The 21,373-nt window shown below is 41.8% G+C and overlaps 1 protein-coding gene across 1 annotated transcript; it reads left to right on the top strand.

Moving 5' to 3' along the window:
• Window positions 1-21,029, top strand: Dck (deoxycytidine kinase). The gene is made up of 7 exons (NM_024158.2): window positions 1-425; window positions 4,571-4,686; window positions 8,306-8,499; window positions 9,425-9,572; window positions 12,770-12,885; window positions 14,263-14,353; window positions 17,582-21,029. Exons 1-7 carry the CDS (start codon window positions 335-337, stop codon window positions 17,606-17,608), a joined length of 783 nt encoding a protein of 260 aa, NP_077072.2. The 5' UTR covers window positions 1-334; the 3' UTR covers window positions 17,609-21,029.
• The last annotated feature ends 344 nt before the right edge of the window (window positions 21,030-21,373 follow it).

Raw genomic sequence — 21,373 nt, 5'->3', positions numbered from 1 at the left:
ATGCGAGGCCCGCCCCCGCCGGCTCACAGCTCGTCGCGCAGGGTCAGTCGCCTGGCTCTCCGGGTTCGCTTCACAAGTCCCGCCCCCTGCCCTCCTCTCCCGGGGCGCCTCGCCCTCCCGGTGGAGTTGCGCACTGTGCAGAGCTCGCGAGGGCAAGGCTTGGAGGGTGGGAGTCGGGGCTGCCAGGGCGGGGTCCTTCGCAGGCCCGCCCAGTCGCCTGCGCCTCCGCGCGCCAAAGTCAAAGTGCGGGTCCCGCCGGCGCGAGATTGACGCTGCAACCCCGAGCTACCGACGCCGCCGCCGCCGCCTTCCTGCAGGTCCCGCGTCCTTAGGCATGGCCACCCCACCTAAGAGGTTCTGCTCTTCTCCCTCAACCAGCTCTGAGGGCACCCGCATCAAGAAGATCTCCATCGAAGGGAACATCGGTAAGGTGTCCCCGGTGCGGGGCTGGTGCTTGGCGATTCCTCCCCGCCGCCCTGCCCGCGCTGGCGCGGTGGCTCGTCTGGCCCGGCGCCAGCGGGGGCTTTGTGAGGCGCGCTCTGGACCACTGCATCCTTTGTTGGGAACTTAAAAACGCCAGGGTTCGGGGCGCGGTTAGGGGGGTGCTGTTTTTTTTGAGATGTAGCGTAGGTAAACGAACCCCCTTTTAGATGCGCTCTTCCGGTAGTCTTCACTGACTTGGGGTTTTCCCGCAAAATTGAGACCATTTTTTGTCATTTCCATCTCCAGTTCCCTTGGTGCTTCTTTGTAGTCAGCGCTTTCCCCCTTCCCATCCTCAGACGAGCCCTGACATGTTTCCTTTTTTTAATCCCTGCCAGTTTTGTTTTTCTACGATGCCCTACCCCAAAACCAGAGCGTCTGGTTTTCTGTGTCTTGTTTAGTTGACTAGACTGCCATTAAGACTCATTCATGATGTTTATTTCTGTAGAACTTTATCTATTTGTTTGTTTTGAGACTGGTTCTCTTTTTAGACCTGACTGTCTTGGAGTTAATTGTGTTGACCAGGCTGGCCATGAGCTCTCAGAGATTCGCCTGCCTCTGCCTCCCGAGTCTGGCCCAGTGTAATACAGTTTTTAAAAATTGTTAAGTAATATTACAATGAACCGTATACACCACGTCTTCCTGGTTGTTGACATTTGGTTGGCCTCTGTAGCAATACCTAACACTATGTGAGGCATGAGGAAAGCAGCTTTTAATGATTTTGATAGTGTGCAGATTTTTACTCCCTTTCCCACATACAGGTAAGTATTAGGTGTGGCTCAAGGACTATGAGAGTTTCCGTCCTTAATCTTATTGGGGGTAAGCTAGACTGTGCATGTCATTTTGCATGGGGACCGTGAATTTCTCATTCTTGTACATGTCCTACCGCGGGAAACCGACCAACGTTTCCTGTTTTGGAACAGCTGTTAGGTTGTGGGCTGCAGGTTGAGTACTGACTATTCATGTATGCAGCAGATGTTCTCATTTTTACCACCTTCAAAGCACCCCTCTTGAAGAGGGGAGCAGATGTAAGCATCAAGAGAGTAGAGCACAAAGACGGCGTGTTTTCCTTGCCCCACATTTAAGACACACATCTCTGGAAGAGATCCTCATGTCTTATAAGTTCTTTGAGATGTTTGTTATCTTACTAGTAAGAATCCTCGGAGCGTCTTAGTGGATGGATAAAGATGGCCATGTGTCATGACGGGAGAAAGCGCTCAGTAAGGTCATCTTTGGGGTAAATGTCAGTGGACAACCCCTTGGACCCGAACCATAATGGATCCAAGTAGGCAACATATTACCTCGTCATCTCCTTTCCTTCATGCTTCTTTAATCTTCTCGGCACTGGAATAATTTCTGAATGGGCAGCTCCATCTCCTGCTTCCTTGCTTCCAGAGCTGTCTTTCTACATACAGATAGAATTGTGCTATCCATGCTTAACATCCCTCCCTGACCTCTACTGACCAGAAAAGAGCCTCACATTAGTAGCCTGCATTTGCCCATTATTAGGAAAAATGACTGACTTACTTACTAGCAGTTACAAGTTGAGGTTTCCCTTAAACATCTAGATCTTTGACCAAAAAAAAAAAAAAATAATAATAATTCAAGCTTTGGCAAGCACTAGGAGTACAACTCTGTTGGAGGAAGTGTCATTTAGATTGTAAGGTTGTTTACATCACCTTATGACGTCATTTGTCAGGTCCAGATAACCTGTTACTGTAAAAATTGTGCAATCTGCGAAGACTGGTTCGTAATTCTTATGTTCTTCCTAAAATTTGAAGTTTGCTTGGTCATTGGTTATGTAACCTGTTTTCTCATGTTCTGTGGTACTGAGCTACTCCGTAGTTTAGATTTATGGAGGCTCATTTTAGTGTGTTCAGAATGACTTTTAGAACGGTAGTGCTTCTCTGACATTAAGGACTCTGTTAGTTAACCATGACTTTCTAGTTGTGCTCTGTTTGAGGCAGGGTTTCACCATGCAGTCCTGACTGGCCTGGAACTCGCTGTGTAGACCAGTCTGTCCTCGAATACAGAGTTCTACTGCTTTTGGGTGCTTGGGATCAAAGCCTTGTGTACCACCTCTCTTCCCGTGCCTTGTAAAGCTATTCATAGGTATTCTTGTGGTCTTTCATCTTCGTGGAATATTAGTTTATTAGCTCTTTGTCCCGCTCTGATCTCCCTCTGAAAAGTTAAGGAAGGAGCTGGAAGTGACTATTTGGGGACTGCTCAGCTTGAAGTCAAATTTAGCATTTAGTTTTAAAGTCTGACTGTGTGAGCCTTTTCTGGTTGTAATCACTGTTGGAAGCAGGCTTAAGTGCTTTTAGACTCTTGAGTAGTTTGCGATAACGTTGGTGTGTTTCTTGAGTACCCCCGAATATCATGTTCTCTTTTCTGCCTAGTCCAATGAATGATGCTCATTCCAGTCATTCTTCTAGATAGAGTACTGTCTGTAAACTGAAGCCCTTCCGCACAGAATTTCAGCCACTAGGGTTCTCCCCACAAACTCGGTAGACACCCAGTTGATCTTTACATTTATCTCTTCTGTTTTGGATACACTTCGTGTTTAATATACTTTCATGTTGCGCTCCTCACCTGCCCTGTCTTGTCACCTGTCACCATGTGGATCTCCCTTTCCTCTGCTCTGTGCACGAGTCTGGTACAGTGCTGGTGGTTTGAGTGTACGTCTCAAGTCAAAGATAGTTCTGTGCCAACCTTAAGTCCATTTTATAAGGAAGAGGACACTTGACAAATATATTGAAGCTATATAGGGTGTGTGTGTGTGTGTGTGTGTGTGTGTGTCTAGTAAGACGTAGAGGAAGAAAGAATTTGATAATAGCTGGTGATGCCTTGTATGACCACAGTTGGTGACTTCTGATAGAGAGGGCGTGGTGCTCATTAGAAGTATTGCTACACCCTCTTAAGCCACAAAGTCCAGACTCACTGATAGAAAACAGGGAGTATAGTATGTCCTGATTACACGTAAGCTCATTCTGTTCTGTTCTTTCCTAGGCAGCTCAGAAATCAGTGGAGATGGTCTGGAAAAGCAAAACATGTCTTTTCTTTTTTTTAAACGGCTTGGTAGAGAGCACAGAGCCATAAATGTGGGGCAGATTTCCACAGCTTTTACTCCTAGGAAGTGCTTTGCAAGACTTAAAATAATTTCTATTAGCTATAGGACTTATGGTCAGATAGCAATAGTTACCAGCTCTTAAGCATTGGGTGGTTATTGGTTTTTATAGGTATTTCTTAATTGGTTTATTTATCATCACCATCATCACCATCACCACCATCATCATCATCATCATCATCATCATTTTTGTTTGTTTGTTTTGTTTTTTGAGGCTGGGCTACTCTGTAGCCCTGGTTGTCCTGGAATTCACTCTATAGACCAGGAGATCCATTTGCCTCTGCCTCCCAAGTGCTGGGATCAAAGGCATATGCCACCACGCCTGCCTTCTTGGTACTTTTTGTTGTTGTATTAGGGACTCTAGCTTCCTTTTCCCCTCTTTAAAAAAATTGGTTGTTATTTTTGCAGGGTTAGAGAGGCATGCTCTTTCTTGCTCTGCAGCATAGGCTGGCTTCGCACTCACCTTCTAGGCCGGTTTGTTACTTCATCTCATAGCAATCCTGCTGCCTGAGCCCCCAAGTTCTGGGGCTATAGGTATGTGTTTGTAGAGAGAGTGTCTCACTATGTAGCCCAGGCTGGCCTGGAATTCAGAGTCCTTTTTCTTTACCTGTTGAGTGCTAGGGTCAGAAGTGTGGTTGCTCCCAGTAAGCTCATAAGACTGAGAAAGCAGAGCCGGTAGAAAGGGCGGTTTTGAAAATACAGAAGCCTGGATGGACCCTGGTAGACTTGACCAGGGTTTGAATTCTTCAGTTCCTTGCCTTAGGTAAACTAAAACAATAACACCTTTGTTCAGTACAGTTGTCTAGAGATCATCATTAAGTTTTAAAAAGGTGGAAGGGAAAGGTCTCTGTGTTTTTCTGCGTATGTATGTGTTGTTCAGTATTAGTCTTAAAAACTGATGACCATCGCTTGTGTTTTGCTCTTTTAACAACTTTTCTTAATTGTCTTTCTCTTCGACCACAGCTGCCGGGAAGTCAACGTTTGTGAATATCTTAAAGCAAGTCTGTGAGGATTGGGAAGTGGTTCCTGAGCCTGTGGCCAGGTGGTGCAATGTGCAGAGTACCCAAGATGAGTTTGAGGTATGCAGGGCAACCTACGTGAGTATAGTCTTGGTGCTGGACCCGTGGAGCAGCTCCTAACCAGCTACAGCTTCGATGCCGTCTTCTGGTCTCCAAGGACACCGAGGACGTATATATGTACAGACATCCATTCAGGGAAAACATCCATACATTAAAAAAAAATTAAAATTCTTTACGTTAGAGAAGCAGCGTATCGTGTCTCTTGGATAGCACCCCCCACCACCCCCACCTTTCCAATAAAACTCTCAAGTCTAGTTGTATGTGCAAAAATTCAGCGAGCTGTGCATTTCAAGATTTACATATTATATGTAAGTTTAAAAGGTTTTTAAAGTTTAAAAACTTGAAATAATTTTAAAACCTAATTACAGGTTAAAACTCTTGAGTGATTTCTGCATTTTAAATGGAAACAAATAAGAAAACACAAAGCCTCCAGTAGTTGAATTTTATTGATCTCTTCAGCCCTTTGTCATGTGGAAACCAATTTATCTCTAATTACTCTGTACTATAACATCATCCTCCACAAAATTTCATTTTGGACATATTTCGTGTTACTAACACTTTTTTCTTTTTTTTTTCGGAGCTGGGGACCGAACCCAGGCCTTGCACTTGTTAGGCAAGCGCTCTACCACTGAGCTAAATCCCCAACCCCACTAACGCTTTTCAATATGGCATTGCAAGTAAGGGGATAAAAAGAGTTAAATTCCATTTTATCAAAGTGGAAGTTGTGGCTGTGTGTGATAATGATTGCTAGGGGGTTTTATTTCTGGAGAAATGAAATTGAAATTAGAGAAAAAGGATGCTTGTTCAGTCTGAAGCAAGTTGAAAAAAAATACAAGTACTAATATGAGCATTTCTGGGAAATATTGGATATTTAAAATGTAAGTCATATAGAAGAAAACCAGTAGCAAGAATTTCTGTTTGTAGCCTTCTGGGGTGTCTTACCTAGGGTTACTATTGCTGTCCTGAAACACCACGCCCAGTAGCAACTTGGGGAGGAAAAGGCTTCTTTTGCTTACACTTTCTCATAGTGGTTATCATCTAAGAAAATCAGGACAGGAACTCAGGCAGGGGAGGACCCTGAGGACAGGAGCTGAGAGCAGAGGACTTGGAAGAGGCTGTTTACTAGCAGCCCAGGGAGGCCCTACAGGCTTGCCTACGGCCAGATCTAATGGAGGCCTCTTCTCAATTGTGGTTCCCTCCTCTCAGATGACTGTAGTTTGTGTAAAGTTGACAGAAAACTAGCTACACAGGGATATATGTAACTCTGTGTGTGTGTGTGTGTGTGTGTGTTGGATATAAGGTTTTGATAACTAAAGATATTTCTCATACTTGTATTTGCAGAGCATAGTTAACTTTAGGCTGGGGGTGGGGTCTATGAGATACCTCAGGGGCAAAGGAATTTTCTACCAAGTCTGATGACCTCAGTTCAGTTCCCAGGACACATGTTGTAGAAGGAACTAACCAGAACTTCCGTCCTCCGACCTCTGTCTGCCATGATTGTACCTCACACATATACAGTAAATAAATAGATGCAATAAAACACTAGTAAGTAAGTAGGTATGCAGGTAGATAAATAAATAAAATCAATCTGTTAGTTTGAGTGCTTTAGCTCTATTCATGCAGTAAGAGACTAAGGTGGGTTTGCCTGTGCTGGGGACTTGAGGTCAGCGTAGACAGTTGTCTCAAGAAAGAAAGATTTTTATTTATGTATGTAAATGAGTCATCTATTTGCATGTATGCCTGTATGACAGAAGAAGGCACAAGAGCTTATTATAGATGGTTGTGAGCCACCATGTGGTTACTGGGAATTGAACTCAGACCTCTGGAAGAGCAGCCAATGCATTTTAAGCTAATTTTTTTATGTTTATATTTTTTCCTCAATGCTGAAAATATTGGTCCCAACAACATCGCATTGGATTGCAAGTTTGGAGCATCACTTTTCTCTGTCACATCACAAGATTGGAGTTACAGACTCATACCTAAGGAGGCGAGGCAATGAGTACACCCAGCCTAAGGTTTAACCCTAGCTCAGTGGTTTAACCTACCATCTTTTTTAGCTTTATGATGTTGTGAAAACACACACATAGAGTAGTCAGTGTACTTTGGTTTTTATACTTTGGATTTTTTCCCCTGGGCTAGAGAAATGTGCTGCAGGGAAATCAGAGTGGCTCACCATAGTCAGAACAGGCTCACAACAGTCACGAGGCCCCCGCAGGGCACTCTTTTAAGCTCTGACACCTTTTCACCCCTTGATGATTTCAACTTAGGTGTTGTCTATAAGGATGAGAGCTCAAGTCACTGGAAGAGCCCTTAAGTTAGTTCTCTTAGACAGCTGGGGAATGGTGGGAGCGGTTAAACAGTGTATGTGTCTGACCTGGGAGAGGCAGATGGGACTTAGCTGTCGTTGACTTTCTTAGAGATTTATTATTTTATTATGTGTAGGAATGGGTTGACTGTGTGTGTATGTATGTGCACCATGTGATGGTGCCTGCAGAGGTCAGAAGGGGTCATCAAATTCCCTGAAAGGAATTACAGAGAGCTGCCTTGTGTTGCTGGGACCTGTACCCCGGTAGCTGACTTTTTTTAATAAAAATTTATTTGTGTGTATATGTGGTATATATGCAGGCATAAATTTGACACAGTAGTTGGAGGTCAGAGGACAGGTTTTGGATTTGGCGTTTTCTACCTGTACGTGCATTCGGAGGATCAGACTTTTCCTGTCAGGCTTGAGTGGCTACACTTCCAGGGACCTTGCTAGCCCTGTAGCTCATTATTCTGGGAAAGCAATATAAGTGCCATATTGTTTATCTTTTCTGTTTTAAAAACAGAAACATAAATCTGAGTATCTTTTGTTAGCTGTGAAGTATTGCCAATGTCTTCTGTAGGCTGTTAGTTACTTGTGAGGAAGATTTAAGGTTATTTTAGGCAGTAGATAACATAAGTCATGCTAGAAAAGGGGAAGGAAGAGGAACTTAATGGTCTAGTAATTATGGATTTATTTGTGAAATTTCTCTATTTATTTATCTTTTATGTGTGTGGGTGTTTGCTTGTATGTATGTCTGTACCACATAGGTGCCCATGAGGCCAGAAGAGGATGTTAGATTTTTCTGGAATTGGAATTGCACTGTCTCCCGCTCTGAGACAAGGTTTCTCTATGTAGCCCTGGCTGTCCTAGAACTCGCTCTATAGACCAGCCCGACCTTAAACTCGAGATCCACCTGCCTCTGCCTCTGGGATTAAAGACATGTGCTTCAACCACCTGGCTTCTAACTACATTTTTTTAGCCACCACATGGTTATAGGGAACCAGACCTGTGTCCTCTGGGAGAAGAGCAAGTGCTCTTAACCACTGAGCCATATTTCCAGCACACACTCCCCATCCCCCATTTCTCTTTTGAACCTCTTAAAAAGTTAAATAGACGGGCATAGTGGCACATGCCTTTAATCCCAGCATTTGGGAGGCAGAGGTAGGTGGATGTCTGTGAGTTCCAGAACAGCCAGAGCTACAGATTGACACCTTGTCTCAGAAACCAAAAAACCAAAACAGTTATTGTAACTCCATTGGCAATTATATCGGTTTGTTTGTTTGTTTGTTTGTTTGTTTTGACAATGTAAAATAGGAGTTGACAACATCTCAGAAGAGTGGTGGGAATGTTCTTCAGATGATGTATGAGAAACCTGAGCGGTGGTCTTTTATCTTCCAATCATACGCCTGTCTCAGCCGGATCCGGGCCCAGCTTGCCTCTCTCAACGGCAGGCTCAGGGATGCAGAGAAACCTGTATTATTTTTTGAACGATCTGTGTATAGTGACAGGTATGCAAATGGCTTATATTTGGCTCTTGGGAGTTTATAATGAGACATTTTCTTTATTCTCATTTCCTGGTAATCAAATTAGAGGCTGAGTGGAGGTTTTAGATAGAAAATGACACTTAAAAATACCTTTAGCATCGAGTTGCTAATGACATTAGGACAGGGACTACGGAATAAGATGCTCATCTAATTTGACTTTCCAAAGAAATTCTTTCCTTCCAGTCCTTTAAAAATCCTCATCTATTCTGATTATATCTGGATTTACTCCTAGACTCTCAACTAGAAAAAGGAGATAAAAATTTAGCTTGTCTAAAGGTGTTTTAGAGTTACCCTTCTTATACCAGGAGCTTTCACCTCCAAAACTATCTTAGAATAGGGGCTTATAAAGTTCTTGGTCCTGGGACCCCTTTCCTTTAATTGTTGAGTAGTCTAGAAAGTTTTGTCACTTGGTTCATATGCTATTAGAAATTAAGCACAGTAACAACAGAAAGATTGAGAATCAGTATACAAACAATATACAAATTCATTGTGGTAGCAGCTATAACTTCTGATAAAAAAGTTGGGAGTGAACATAGTGAAAAGAGCGACACTGCTTTACGTTCTGTAGCTCTTTATCGTCTGACCTAACAGTGGGCATTCGTCCACGCTGGCATATTTGTGATGTGTTTTGGTGAAGGATGGTAGTGTGTGTGGCAAGCCAGCGTCTCAGAACTGGAAGGAGCGTGGGGATCTCCAGGGATCCTTAGCCAGCAATTTGAGAGCTACTGGCAAAGAAGACATTTCTTGTACTTGGGAAGACATTTCATGTGTGTCTTCCAAGGCACACAAGACTACAGGATTTAGGAGCGTGTTTATACCCGTGTTCTCTTTTCTGTTTGGTATGTCGGTGTTTGAAAGGCTGTATATGCTGACAAAGATTCTTTTTCAGGTATATTTTCGCATCTAATTTGTATGAATCTGACTGCATGAATGAAACAGAATGGACAATATATCAAGACTGGCATGACTGGATGAATAGCCAGTTTGGCCAAAGCCTTGAATTGGATGGAATAATTTATCTTCGAGCTACTCCAGAGGTAAGACCAATAAGCATTTGCTTGTGCCGTTGAAATTTTAAGGTAATATCAGAAATCACAAGAAGGTTGTAGTAATAACAATTTTTTTATTTTTTTAAAATATATTTCTTTACTTATATTTCAAAGGTTAGTCCCCTTCCTGATTTCCTGTCCATAAGCCCCCATTTCCTCCCCTCCCTTCCCCCATATGGGTATTCCCCCTAAACATCCCCCTTATTGCCCCCCCCCCCCCCATATTCCCCTGCACTGGGGGTCCAGCCTTGGCAGGACCAAGGGCTTCCCCTTCCCCTGGTGCCCCGACAAGGCTATTCTCTGCTGATATGCAGTTGGAGCCCTGGGTCGGTCCATGTGTACTCTTTCGGTAGTGGTTAGTCCCGGGAGCTCTGGTTGGTTGGAGTAATAACAACTTAGAACCAACTTCTAAGACGGAGAGAGATCTCAGCGGTTAATAGGACTGCTCTTCCAGAGGACCCAAGTTCAATTCTTAGATTCCACATTGTGGCTCACCTGTAACTCCAGTTCCAAGGGATTTGACAACCTCTTCTGTCCTGTGGGCACTACATACATGGGATGGCCAGATGTACGTGCAGCCAGACACTCATACAGATAAAGTGGACCTAGGCCTCCTGGTACAGATGTGTAGCTTGCTCTTCATGTGGGTCCCTAACAGTTGGAGTGGGGGCTGTCCCTAAAGCTGTTGCCTGTATGTGGGACACGTTCTTCTAGCCGGGCTGCCTTGTGGGAGAAGTGCCTAGCCTGGCAGAGACTTGACGTGCCAGGGCGAAGGGATACCCAGAGGGGCCTCCACTTGCTCAGAGGAGAAGGGGTGGGGTTGGGGAAAGGATTGTGGGAGGGTGTGACTAGGAGGGGGGCAGTGAGCTGGATGTAAAGTTAGTAAGTTAAATAAATAAATAAATAGATAAGTAGATAAATAAATAAATAATAAAACAACTAACCCTCTAACTCCTCACCTGGAAACTTAACAACACTACAAGTTTTCACAAACTAGAAATCTAGATGTGGCGAGCTTGGTCTTCTCTGTTCTTCATCCAGTTCTATTTTATTTTTTGTCTTAATTCCTCACTTACTCAGATCCTCATATCCCATCACAGTTGGAATGAGAGACTCACTGAAGCCACTTGTGTAGCATAGGCTCGATGAAGTGGAACTGGGAGTAGGTGTTTTAGCTACTGTTGGATTCTTAGGGCCAGTGGAGACACGATGGGAGCAATGAGTGCTTGCTTTGCGAATATCACACTGTTGAAGTTCACTCTAAGAAACATTTTATGGTTACCTGTGACTCAGTACAAGTGACACACATGCAAAGAGACTTAGAGATCTTGGTTCACTTTAAGAAACATTTTATGGTTACTTGTGACTCAGTACAAGTGACACACATGCAAAGAGACTTAGAGATCTTGTCATTTTCAGCTAAGGGAGATCCCCTGGAAAGACCCCTTGTGTTAGATAAATTCCTGTTCTATGCATGTATTACATAATGGATCCAGAAAGGTCAGGTCAGCTAGACTGACTGACCACTGAGAATTTCATATTTAAGTTCTCTTCTTTATGTCCTTTCTCGCTTCCCTCCTCTCCCAACTTCTACCATTTCCTCACTTTCAATTATTATTGTTGCATGTGCATGTGTGCGCGCACACACACTCACAACACACACACACACACTCACAACACACACACACACACACGCACACACACTCACAACACACACACTCACACACACTCACACACACACTCACACACACATGCACACACACACACTCACAACACACGCACACACACGCACACACACACACTCACACACACTCACACACACACTCACACACACATGCACACACACACTCACAACACACACGCACACACACTCACACACACACACACTCACACACACACACTCACAACACACACACAGTTGTAAATACAGGCTGTTTGGCTGCTTGGGATTGGATAACCTATCATGGGGCTCATCCCTGGAGAAGACTATTTCTCTTTCACCCTCTTGTTTTTTGAGACAGGGACTCTGAACTGGAAGCTCACTGGTTGTCTAGAGTGGCTGGCCGGCCGCCCCTGAGGATGTGGCTGCTTCTAACCACCTTCTCTCAGATTTTTTGCGTCCTGGGACTCTCCTGACTGAGCTGTATTCCCAGTCTCTCATTTATGTAATCTTTTGTGTTTTGTTTTGTTTTTGAGACAAGCTCTCTCTATGTAGCCCTGGCTGCCCTGGGTCTCACTATGTAGACCGGGCTGGCCTCCAAGTGATTAGAGGTGCGCCTGCCTCTGCCTCTGGGCTGCTGGGATTGAAGGTGTGTGCCACCATACCTGGCTCATTTATATCTTCATTACTGAAAAGGGATTCATAGCAGGCTGTGGCCCAGTTTATGTGCTGCTCTATCTCCTAAATGTTGTTTGTTAGAGATCCATTTTTTTCTTCCTTTCTGCAGGGCTGGGGATTGAACCCAGGACCTTGTACATTGTAGACGGGTGCCTTACTAGAGATAGCACGGTGTGGAGGATCTGACATCTGAGTGTCTGTGCGCTCTCACAAATTGATTGACATTTCATTTGCTTTATACTGTTAGAGAAAAATGATTTAGAATACCATGGTTTAATGTGACTATTTAAGTTTATAATTATTACAATTATACATAAAGTTTGAAAATTCTGTTCCTCGGTCGCCACATTCTCCATGTTTCAAGTGCTGAAAAGCCACAGTGGCTGGTGCCACCTTGCTTAGTAATACAAACTGAGGACAGGTATAAAGTCCTGTGTTCTTTTAGGGCATGGCAGTTTAGAGCTTCCACCCGGTGGTGAGCCACTCTTACAGGGACGGAGTACAGAAAAACAGACATAAACTTGTGTGCTTAGCACCCAATTAGGATGGATAGATTTAAAAAAAAAATGTGGTAAATATTTAATGAACTATTACCCCCCCTTACTCTTTTGTCATACCTAAATTAGTGTCTTTCATGTGTGAATACTGATTTATTTTTCAAGTTTCTGAGTACTTTGGAACTATCATCTGGCTGAAATAAGGACTTACAGGGAAAAATTGGGTATTTCAGTTTTCTAGGAGAAATAAATACATGTTTTCAGCTAACGGAAAAGATACCAGAAGATAACATTTTTACAACAGCAGACACAAATAATTACTTGACTTTTTTTTCATGTCTTGCTTTTAGAAGTGCTTAAATAGAATATATATACGGGGAAGGGATGAAGAGCAAGGCATTCCTCTTGAATATTTAGAGAAACTTCACTATAAACACGAAAGCTGGCTCCTTCATCGGACTCTGAAGTAAGACTTTTACGCTGTTTGCCTGTCTGATTCTCTTAATCAGATTTCCCAGACATAGTAGCAGCGTGTGCAAGCGTTTACTTTTATTTATGTATTTGCTCATTTTCCCGAGATTCTTGCTTGAAGGCTTTGTAACTATCTTCTAATGGAACCGATGCTTTAAATGATAAATGATTGTGTATGTTAAGATACATTCAGAAATAATTTAAGGTGGTATAGCCTGACGATATATACTTCATATATATATACGATGTTTCAGTTTTTATACTTCTAGTTATACAATAGTAGCTTTAATCTAAAAATATTAAATGTGAAATTTCATAAAGTTTGCTAAGCTGATTGTACCTGTCTGTAGTCTGTTTTCTGGGAGGCCAGGAGCTTGAGGCCACCCTTTTGTGGTCCTTCTGTCCTGCGTATCCAGGAAGTGCTCTGTTGTCATTAGTAACTTGTCACAGTATGACAGTGCTTATAACCAATCATCCTTGCCTTGGTAATGGCTCTGAAATGAGTAGGGAGGGATATTAGTAACCTTATGCCAGAGAGAACCACACTGTTTTTTCAGCTGAAAAGGGAATGCTCTCAACATGAGGGAAGGAAAAGGCAGGGTGTTTGTTTGCTTGCTTGTTTGGTTGGTTGGTTGGGTGGTTAGGTTTTTCAAGACAGGGTTTCTCCCAAGAGCCTTGGCTATCCTGGAACTCACTCTGTAGACCAGGCTGGACCACAGCCTGGCTAGGAAAAGGCAGTTTTCAAGTAGAAAGAACATTGAATTTGTATATGTATATCTATGTAAGAGAAAAACCAGTGTATATGAAGTGCATGCTGCCCGTGGTTTCAGTCTCACTGAGTTCTTGGCATGCATCCCACGTGGCCAAGGGGAGATACTGGGATATATTTTAAGCTGGTGTTTTCAATCACACTTGAAAACACGTAGACAGTAGGCTGGTTAATGGCGTGAACTTTGTCCCAGTCAGCTCTTAGACAGTATGGAACTGTGACAGCATAGCCCTGAGGCTCTGAATGGCTCTTGTGGTTGGTTCAGTTTTCCTTATTTTTTGGAAGTGTTGGGAACGGAGCCCATTGCTTTGGACACACTAGGTAACTGCTCTGCACTACACTGTACCAGTGGCTTCTTTATCCTCGAAACACAAAACCTCTTAGTTTTTTGCTTTTGAGGAATGATGCATCATAATGCCCAGTTTTATATGTTCTGTAACTGAGGCTGTTGTACACGTGACGGTAAATCCGCATGTAACGAAGAGACTGCCAGCTGCACCACTACAGGGCAACCTTAGCATAAAATGAGTTTTGAGTAGTAGGGGTTGTTCATAGTTTTCCTCGATTTACTGCTTTCCTGATTTGGTCATCTTTTTTAAACAGAACCAACTTTGAATATCTCCAAGAGGTGCCTATCCTCACATTGGATGTTAATGAAGACTTTAAAGACAAACACGAAAGTCTGGTTGAAAAGGTGAGTTTAGAAAAAGGCTAGTATTTGTTTTGTCCTATCCAAGACAATCCTCTTAGTGTGTGAAAACAGCTTCGTACAGAAAAGCTTCTTTAAAATTACATTAGAGGACTGGGGTGTAGCCTGTGGGCAGGGTGCTTCCAGGCCCTCATGAGGCCCTGGGTTTGAGCCCCAAGATCGAACACACACACACACACACACACACACACACACACACACACACACTCACTCTCTCTCTCTCTCTCTTTTGTTGTTGTAAAAATATAATAATAAAAAGGGTATAGTGTCTTTTACCTCACTGGGTCTACACCTCGGTGCCCCAAGATATCTGCTAGATATCTTGGCGGAAACACAGCCCAGCCACACACTTTCCTACACCCAAACCCTCACATAAAAGAACACACAGCACAATAATCTTAGATCCAATTGGTAAGATATAATTGCCCGCTTAAACATACAAAGCCCGGTACCATCCATCCCTTGAGAATATTAATAACAACCTGTAAATACACAGAGCAGAATCTTAACATCACCTGCCATCTTGTCCTGACACCGCTTCTCAGCCTCTCTCTCCCTCTCCTCTCTCCTCCTCTCTTCTCTTCCTTCAAACTTCTCTCCCGCCCATCCTTCCTTCTCCTCCAATAACAGGCCTCCTTCTATCCTGTACCTGCCCCACACCTGTACTTTACAAATTCAATGGGGAACAGGTTCTGATCAAGTCACCTGATTCCTGAGTATGTGACTAGGCAGCTGTCCTAGGGGCAGTGGAATTAGCATGATAACTTCAGGGCAAACCACAGCACTTTTCTCTCTCTCTCTCTCTCTCTCTCTCTCTCTCTCTCTCTCTCTCTCTCCCTCTCCCTCTCCCTCTCTCCCTCCCTCTCTCTCTCTTTCTCTCTCTCTCTCTCTCTCTCACACACACACACACACACATTCTCTCTCTCTCACACACACACACACACACACACACACACACACACACACACACACACACACCATTAAGAAATTTAGAATTTGTAGGAAATTTTACATTGTTTAGTTTGAGTCCTGGCTTTGAATTCCAGCTCTGACCTGAGCTAAAATATCTTTAGCTTTTTATTTCCTTTTTGGAAAGACAGGAGTAATTGTAGCCTTGTGCCTTTTCTCACCTTTCTCCTGCTTTCTCTCATTTTTTCCTTCACACCTCAACAATATGTCAGTGTTTTAATATAAATTGCTTAGAAAACTAGTTTGTGCTTTTCAAGGAACTCAGTATGGAGGGTACTTCAAGCTGTAGAATGTCATCTCATTCGTTTGTAGTTGACGTTGGGAGATTGGGCAGTGTTGCTGTGAATCTTTGTTGGAGACCACGTTAAGGAAGAGTCGGCCTTGTTCTAATCATTGAGACATTGTATTAACAAAGGGTAATTTAACCCTCCAGTAGTTGAGAATTGATCATGTCGTCTACACATATAGAGGGGAGACTTGCTGGTAATCTTTAAGGTGGTAATTAGAATTGTATAATAAATATCCTTATCCACATTAATTAATTTAGTGATTTCAGGTTTGAAGAAAACCACACCTTTGTTTAGTTTTGAAAGAAACTTAGAGACTGTTTTTGTTGTTGTCCTCTGTTTGCTTGTTTCTCTCATGAATAACCCAGACTGTATCTCAAAGAAATCGGAAGCCTCAGTATTTAAGATTCTTTATATATATGGTTAGTTCCCCATCATATAAAATAATACATGAGTGGAAAACGCAAGTGACTTACTATTTATGATATTAAAACATAAGGTAGAATTAATGTGATACATTAAAATAAAATTAATAGCAGTTGTGAAAACACCAAGTATCAATTTAACTGAACCTGTAAAACCATTTTCTAAATTTTATTTTATTATTTAAATCTTTTAAAAAAAGATTTATTTATCATTCTATGCACATTGGTGTATTGCCTTTATGTATGTCTGCGTACTAGAAGAGGACATTGGATCTCATGGGACTGTAGTCATAGATGGTTGTGAGCTGTCATGCCGGTGTGGGACTTGAACCCAGGACCTTTGGCAGAGCAGGTGTTAACCACTGAGTGATCTCTCTAGTCCCTATTAAAATTTAATTTACTTTTAATGAGTGTGAGAGTCTTGTCTGCGAGTATATAAGTACACACATGTGCATGGTGCTCCAGGATGCCAGGAGATGTCAGGTCCCCTGCAGTTACAGGAGCTGCAGGTGGTTGTGAACCGTCATGGGAGCTGGGGATGAAACCTGGGTCCTTTGCAAGATCACCAAGTGCTCTTAAAACTCCCAGTCATCTCTCCAGCACCACATTTCTTAGCTTTAAATAAACGCCTTACTTTCTTAGACCTGGAATCATTTCATATTATTCTTTTTAAAAATTAATAATCGTAGAATCTGGGGGAATGTTTTTACAAGGCACTAGCCCTTACCCTCTAAGGAGAATTTTATAGTCCAGAGTGGAGAAGGAGAGTCTGGCTTCGTGGTCTTTATCTCCCGGCTAGGTTTGTTCAGAAGGCATATAGCTTTGTCCATGCACTAACATTCCAGAACTTTATGCCTTGGGGCTGGAGAGACGCCTCAGCAGTCTGGAGTTGGCTTCCCAGCACCTGCGTGCTGACTTAGAACTGGCCGTGACTCCAGTTTCAGGGCATCTGACACCCTCTCTGGCTTCTCCTGGCACCAGGCACACCCGTGGTACATAGACATGCAGATGAAATATTCTCACTTAAAAGATAAAATAAGAAAATTGTGTCTTAATACCGCAGCTTTAAATGTTTGAATTGAAGAGATGTTTAATATCTATCTGATTATCAACATTAAAGCTGTATATGTCAGAGATCTGTTATTTATTTAAATGTACATACGTACATATGCATGTGCATAGAGACCATAAAACTAGTGTTACAGGTCTTTTAGAATAGTGTTAATCTTTTAAAACTTTTATCAGCCTTAATGTATATATGCATATACATATAGACCATAAAACTAGTGTAATGAGTCTTTTAGAATTATATCAATCTTTTGAAACTTTTATTAGCCTTAAATGTAAATTAACAATTTTAGGCTATTCATCCTACTACTGAAATACTTGGTATTTGCTTTGAAAATAAAAACTGTGCCATCATGATCATTATTTATACAGTTGGGCTGTTCAGCTCTTCTCTTAGTTGAAGATGAATATTAGCTATCAAATTAATTGAATGAATTGTATTCATTTTTTTTTCCTTCCTTCAGGTCAAAGAATTTTTGAGTACTTTGTGATTGCACAGGAGACAACAGGCAACAAAATGTTTCTACATACTTCAGTTTTGTATATTGCCATAGCTTGATATTACTGCAAAAGTCTTTAGAAGATTAAAGTTTTTAAACCATTTTTGTTTTAAGAAAAACCCCTTTCCTTTATAACATGTATATATATATAGTTTATTTAATATTTGTAATCGTATGTAAAACTTTGTGTCCTTCCTTTACTCCCTACATCCTCTGCTTCTGGTCGTCCTTCCTTTAGGTTTTAAATCAGAGGTGTGTAATCTCTCACAACAGGAAGTACGGAAGTAGATTTTCCTAGAATCAGTGCAGTGAATGGATAAACTGTTCTAACAGGCCCAGTCTTCTCTGCCTTCTCAGTTGTCATCCTGAGCAGGTTAACGTGTTTTCATGGTGTTCAGTGGCGAGCAGTTTCATAACTGGACACTTTACCATGAGGATGCATATCTTATGTAAGGTAGTGTACCTGTTAAAAGCTGAGAAGTGGCGTTTGAGGAGTCCTTGGGGTAGGGATGTCACAGCGTTTGCGTTGTTTTCTTCCTGTTCCCTTTGGTCGAGCTGGAGATGGAAGCCCTACAGAGCTGTCCCTAGCCCTTGATGTTTTCATCAAGTCCTCTCCTGCTCTGCTCGATGTGAGGGTGAGACCATGTTAGCAGCACCACAGTGATGTTCACTGCTGTGGCTGGTGCGTTTGTAGAGGAGGAGGTTAAACTCTTTCCAGTTTGATAAATGTATAATTACTTTATAAGTCTCGTAATCTTTAATCTGTTTCTTTTTTTTTTTTAGCATCTTTTTTTTTTTTTAAGATTTATTCATTTATTATATATAAGTACACTGTAGCTGTCCTCACACACACCAGAAGAGGGCATCGGATCCCATTACAGATGGTTGTGAGCCACCATGTGGTTGCTGGGAATATAACTCAGGACCTCTGGAAGAGCAGTCAGTGCTCTTAACCGCTGAGCCATCTCTCCAGCCCTTTAATCTGTTTCTTTGTCTGGGAAGAGTATTCTTTATTTGCATGAAATTTTGCATCAGAAGAGATCTCTACTTAAGAGGTAGCTAAAGTTTATTACATGAGTCTAAAGCTTCATTAAGGTAGCTGTTGCTTGTTTGAATTATGTTTTTTGTTTTTTTTTTTTTTTAAGACAGGGTCTCTACATATCCCTAGCTGTCCTGGAGCTCACTATATAGACCAGGCTGGCCTGGCCTTGAATTTACAGAGGTCCACCTACTTCTGCTTCCCTCCCCACTCCCAGTGCTCAGACTAAAGGTGTGCAGTAGCACACTGGGCTCTGATTTTTTTGAAATTATTTGAGGTAACCTTCCTCACTAATTTTCTTTTAGTTCTCCTGTAAAATGATCATAGAAGGTTTTCCTGTAAAATGATCACAAGGTTTTCCATTTTTCCACAGCCCTGAGTTGATAACGGGTGGTCTCTCTTTAGCTTTGGACATGGTGAGACACTCAGAGGCCTAGGTTAGCTTTTGAGCCTCCCAGTCTGTTCAGCCCCACCTCTGATAGGCAGGCTGCTGACCTGAGATTTAAACCCCATTTCTGCTGAGAGTGCTGTGGTCACACTAGGCTTCATAGTTTGCTTGCTTTGTAGAATTTTTCTTAAAAGTAGTCACAGAGAAATTACTGATAAAACAACTTTTCTTTATATATAGTGCATCATGGAAATGTAACAATTTTGTTGAACTAGGTAATAAAATTAACAAAGACCAGGAGGCCTAAATCTCCCACTAAGAATGCACGTACCTCTGAACTACTTTTATGTTTAGTTGTAAGTATGCTTGGATTCAACTTACGCCTACATAGAATTAACCAAGTTTTTTTTTTTTTTTAATTGTTTGTTTGCTGTAGTTTTTAAAGTTAAAATGTGTGTCATTTTTACCAAGTAATTAACCTTTCTAATTCATATTAAGAAAAATGTATGCTGGGGTTGGGGATTTAGCTCGGTGGTAGAGCGCTTGCCTAGGAAGCGCAAGGCCCTGGGTTCGGTCCCCAGCTCTGAAAAAAAGAACCAAAAAAAAAAAAAATGTATGCTAAATGTAAATAAGAAATACTCAAGTTAATAAAAAAAAAAAGAGAAATGTATGCTTTCTTGAAATGAATTGCATTTCTTTTGAAGCTATAATTTTTCTTTCTAAAATGTTACCTTTTCTTTTTGGTTTCTTATTCAAAGATGATAATTCAGTGGGCCAGCACTGATCTTTGAAAAGAGGAATCAATTTCAAGTCGGTAATAACTGTAGCTTATTTTGTGATACTTGTTTTTTGTTGTTGTTTGATATAAATACATTTGTCCACTCAAATATTTGTCAATAAATGAATTTAAAGTTCTTGAGCCATATGGGGAGAGTTTTAATTTTCCAAAGCAGGCGTCATTTAGTTTTCTTCTTGGAATTTTCCAACTTTGTATTTTCCACTTAGGTCTATGATCCATTTTCAGTGTTGTGACGATAATCAGGTTTGTTGTGGATTTGTGTGTGTGTACACACGTGCACTGTATGCCTGTTCCAATACCACCTTTGCTTCCTTTTATGGCTTTGCTCAGCTTTTTGGAGACTATCTTTATGCAAGCCTTTCCCTAGTTTCTTGACGTTGGTTATTTTATTCATCTTTTTTTTTTTTTTTTTTTTAACAATCCAGACTTTATCCCCTTCCTGGTCCATCCTCTGACTGTTCTACCCCATCCCATACCTCCTCCTCCATCTACAAGAGGATGTCTCCCCCTTCCCCGCCAGTTGTAGTTTTATAGTAATCCAGTTGACTGGTGCCATCCTTCCATTTGCCTGTTTACAAGTCTTGGCCTGGAACTCAGTCCTGCTCCAGTGTCCTTGGTGCTGGTTTATAGCTGTGCACCACATGGTCAGCTTCTTTTCAGTGTTGAGCTGGGCAACGCTGAGACCTTTCGTCCCCTATGGAAATGTTAGAATCGGTTTGCCAGTAGCCACAAGAGAACTTGCTGACAGCGCCGATTGGCATGTTGTTGGGTCTATAGATCGAGTTGGGAAGCTCTGACATTTGGATACTCATGGAGCTCTGTCATTTTGCTGTCAGTGAACATGGATGGGTATCATTTCATTTAGTTCACTGACAGCTTCAAAGTTGTGTCTTTTTTATCATACAGATCGCATAGATCTTCTATGTGTTTTTGTTTTACGCCTAAGTGGTAATGCGTTTGCTATGTTAATGTATTCTAAGTTTTTGTTCATTTCTGTTGTTCTTCCGCCTTAATGATCTTGCTGTGGACAGAGACTTTCTCTGTCATTGTTCCCAACAAAATTGCCTTCTCTATTCTTTTTATTACTTTAGGTAGGACTTTGAGAGGGGATTGTCGAACCTTGTTCCCGGTCTTACCAGGGAAGCTTTAGTTTTCTCATATTAAAGTAATGTTAATTGTTCCAGCTTTAAAAAAGGAAGGGAATTAATTTGTGGTAGCCTGTATAAACCTAGAGGACACGCACTAAGTGACATGATTTAGTTACAAAAGGATTAATACTGTATGATCTTTATACAGAGTCTAAAACAAACATACTGGGTGGAGAATTGTGATCACTGGCGAATAGGACATGTTAGTCATCGGGTACAGAGTTTGGTTAGGAGGAAGCTTTGTGAGATGTGTCATAACATGGTAACTATGGTTAATGTATTTATTTTTTTAAAAAACCCATTATTTATTTATGTATTATTTACTTACATGAGAACATTATGGCTGTCTTCAGTCACACCATAAGAGGGCATCGGATCCCAT

This window comes from Rattus norvegicus, chromosome 14 (genome assembly GCF_036323735.1).
Source record: "Rattus norvegicus strain BN/NHsdMcwi chromosome 14, GRCr8, whole genome shotgun sequence".
In the NCBI taxonomy this organism is placed as follows: Eukaryota; Metazoa; Chordata; class Mammalia; order Rodentia; family Muridae; genus Rattus; species Rattus norvegicus.
Note: the sequence above shows the minus strand (reverse complement) of the source record. Positions and strands in the feature narration are given on the sequence as shown.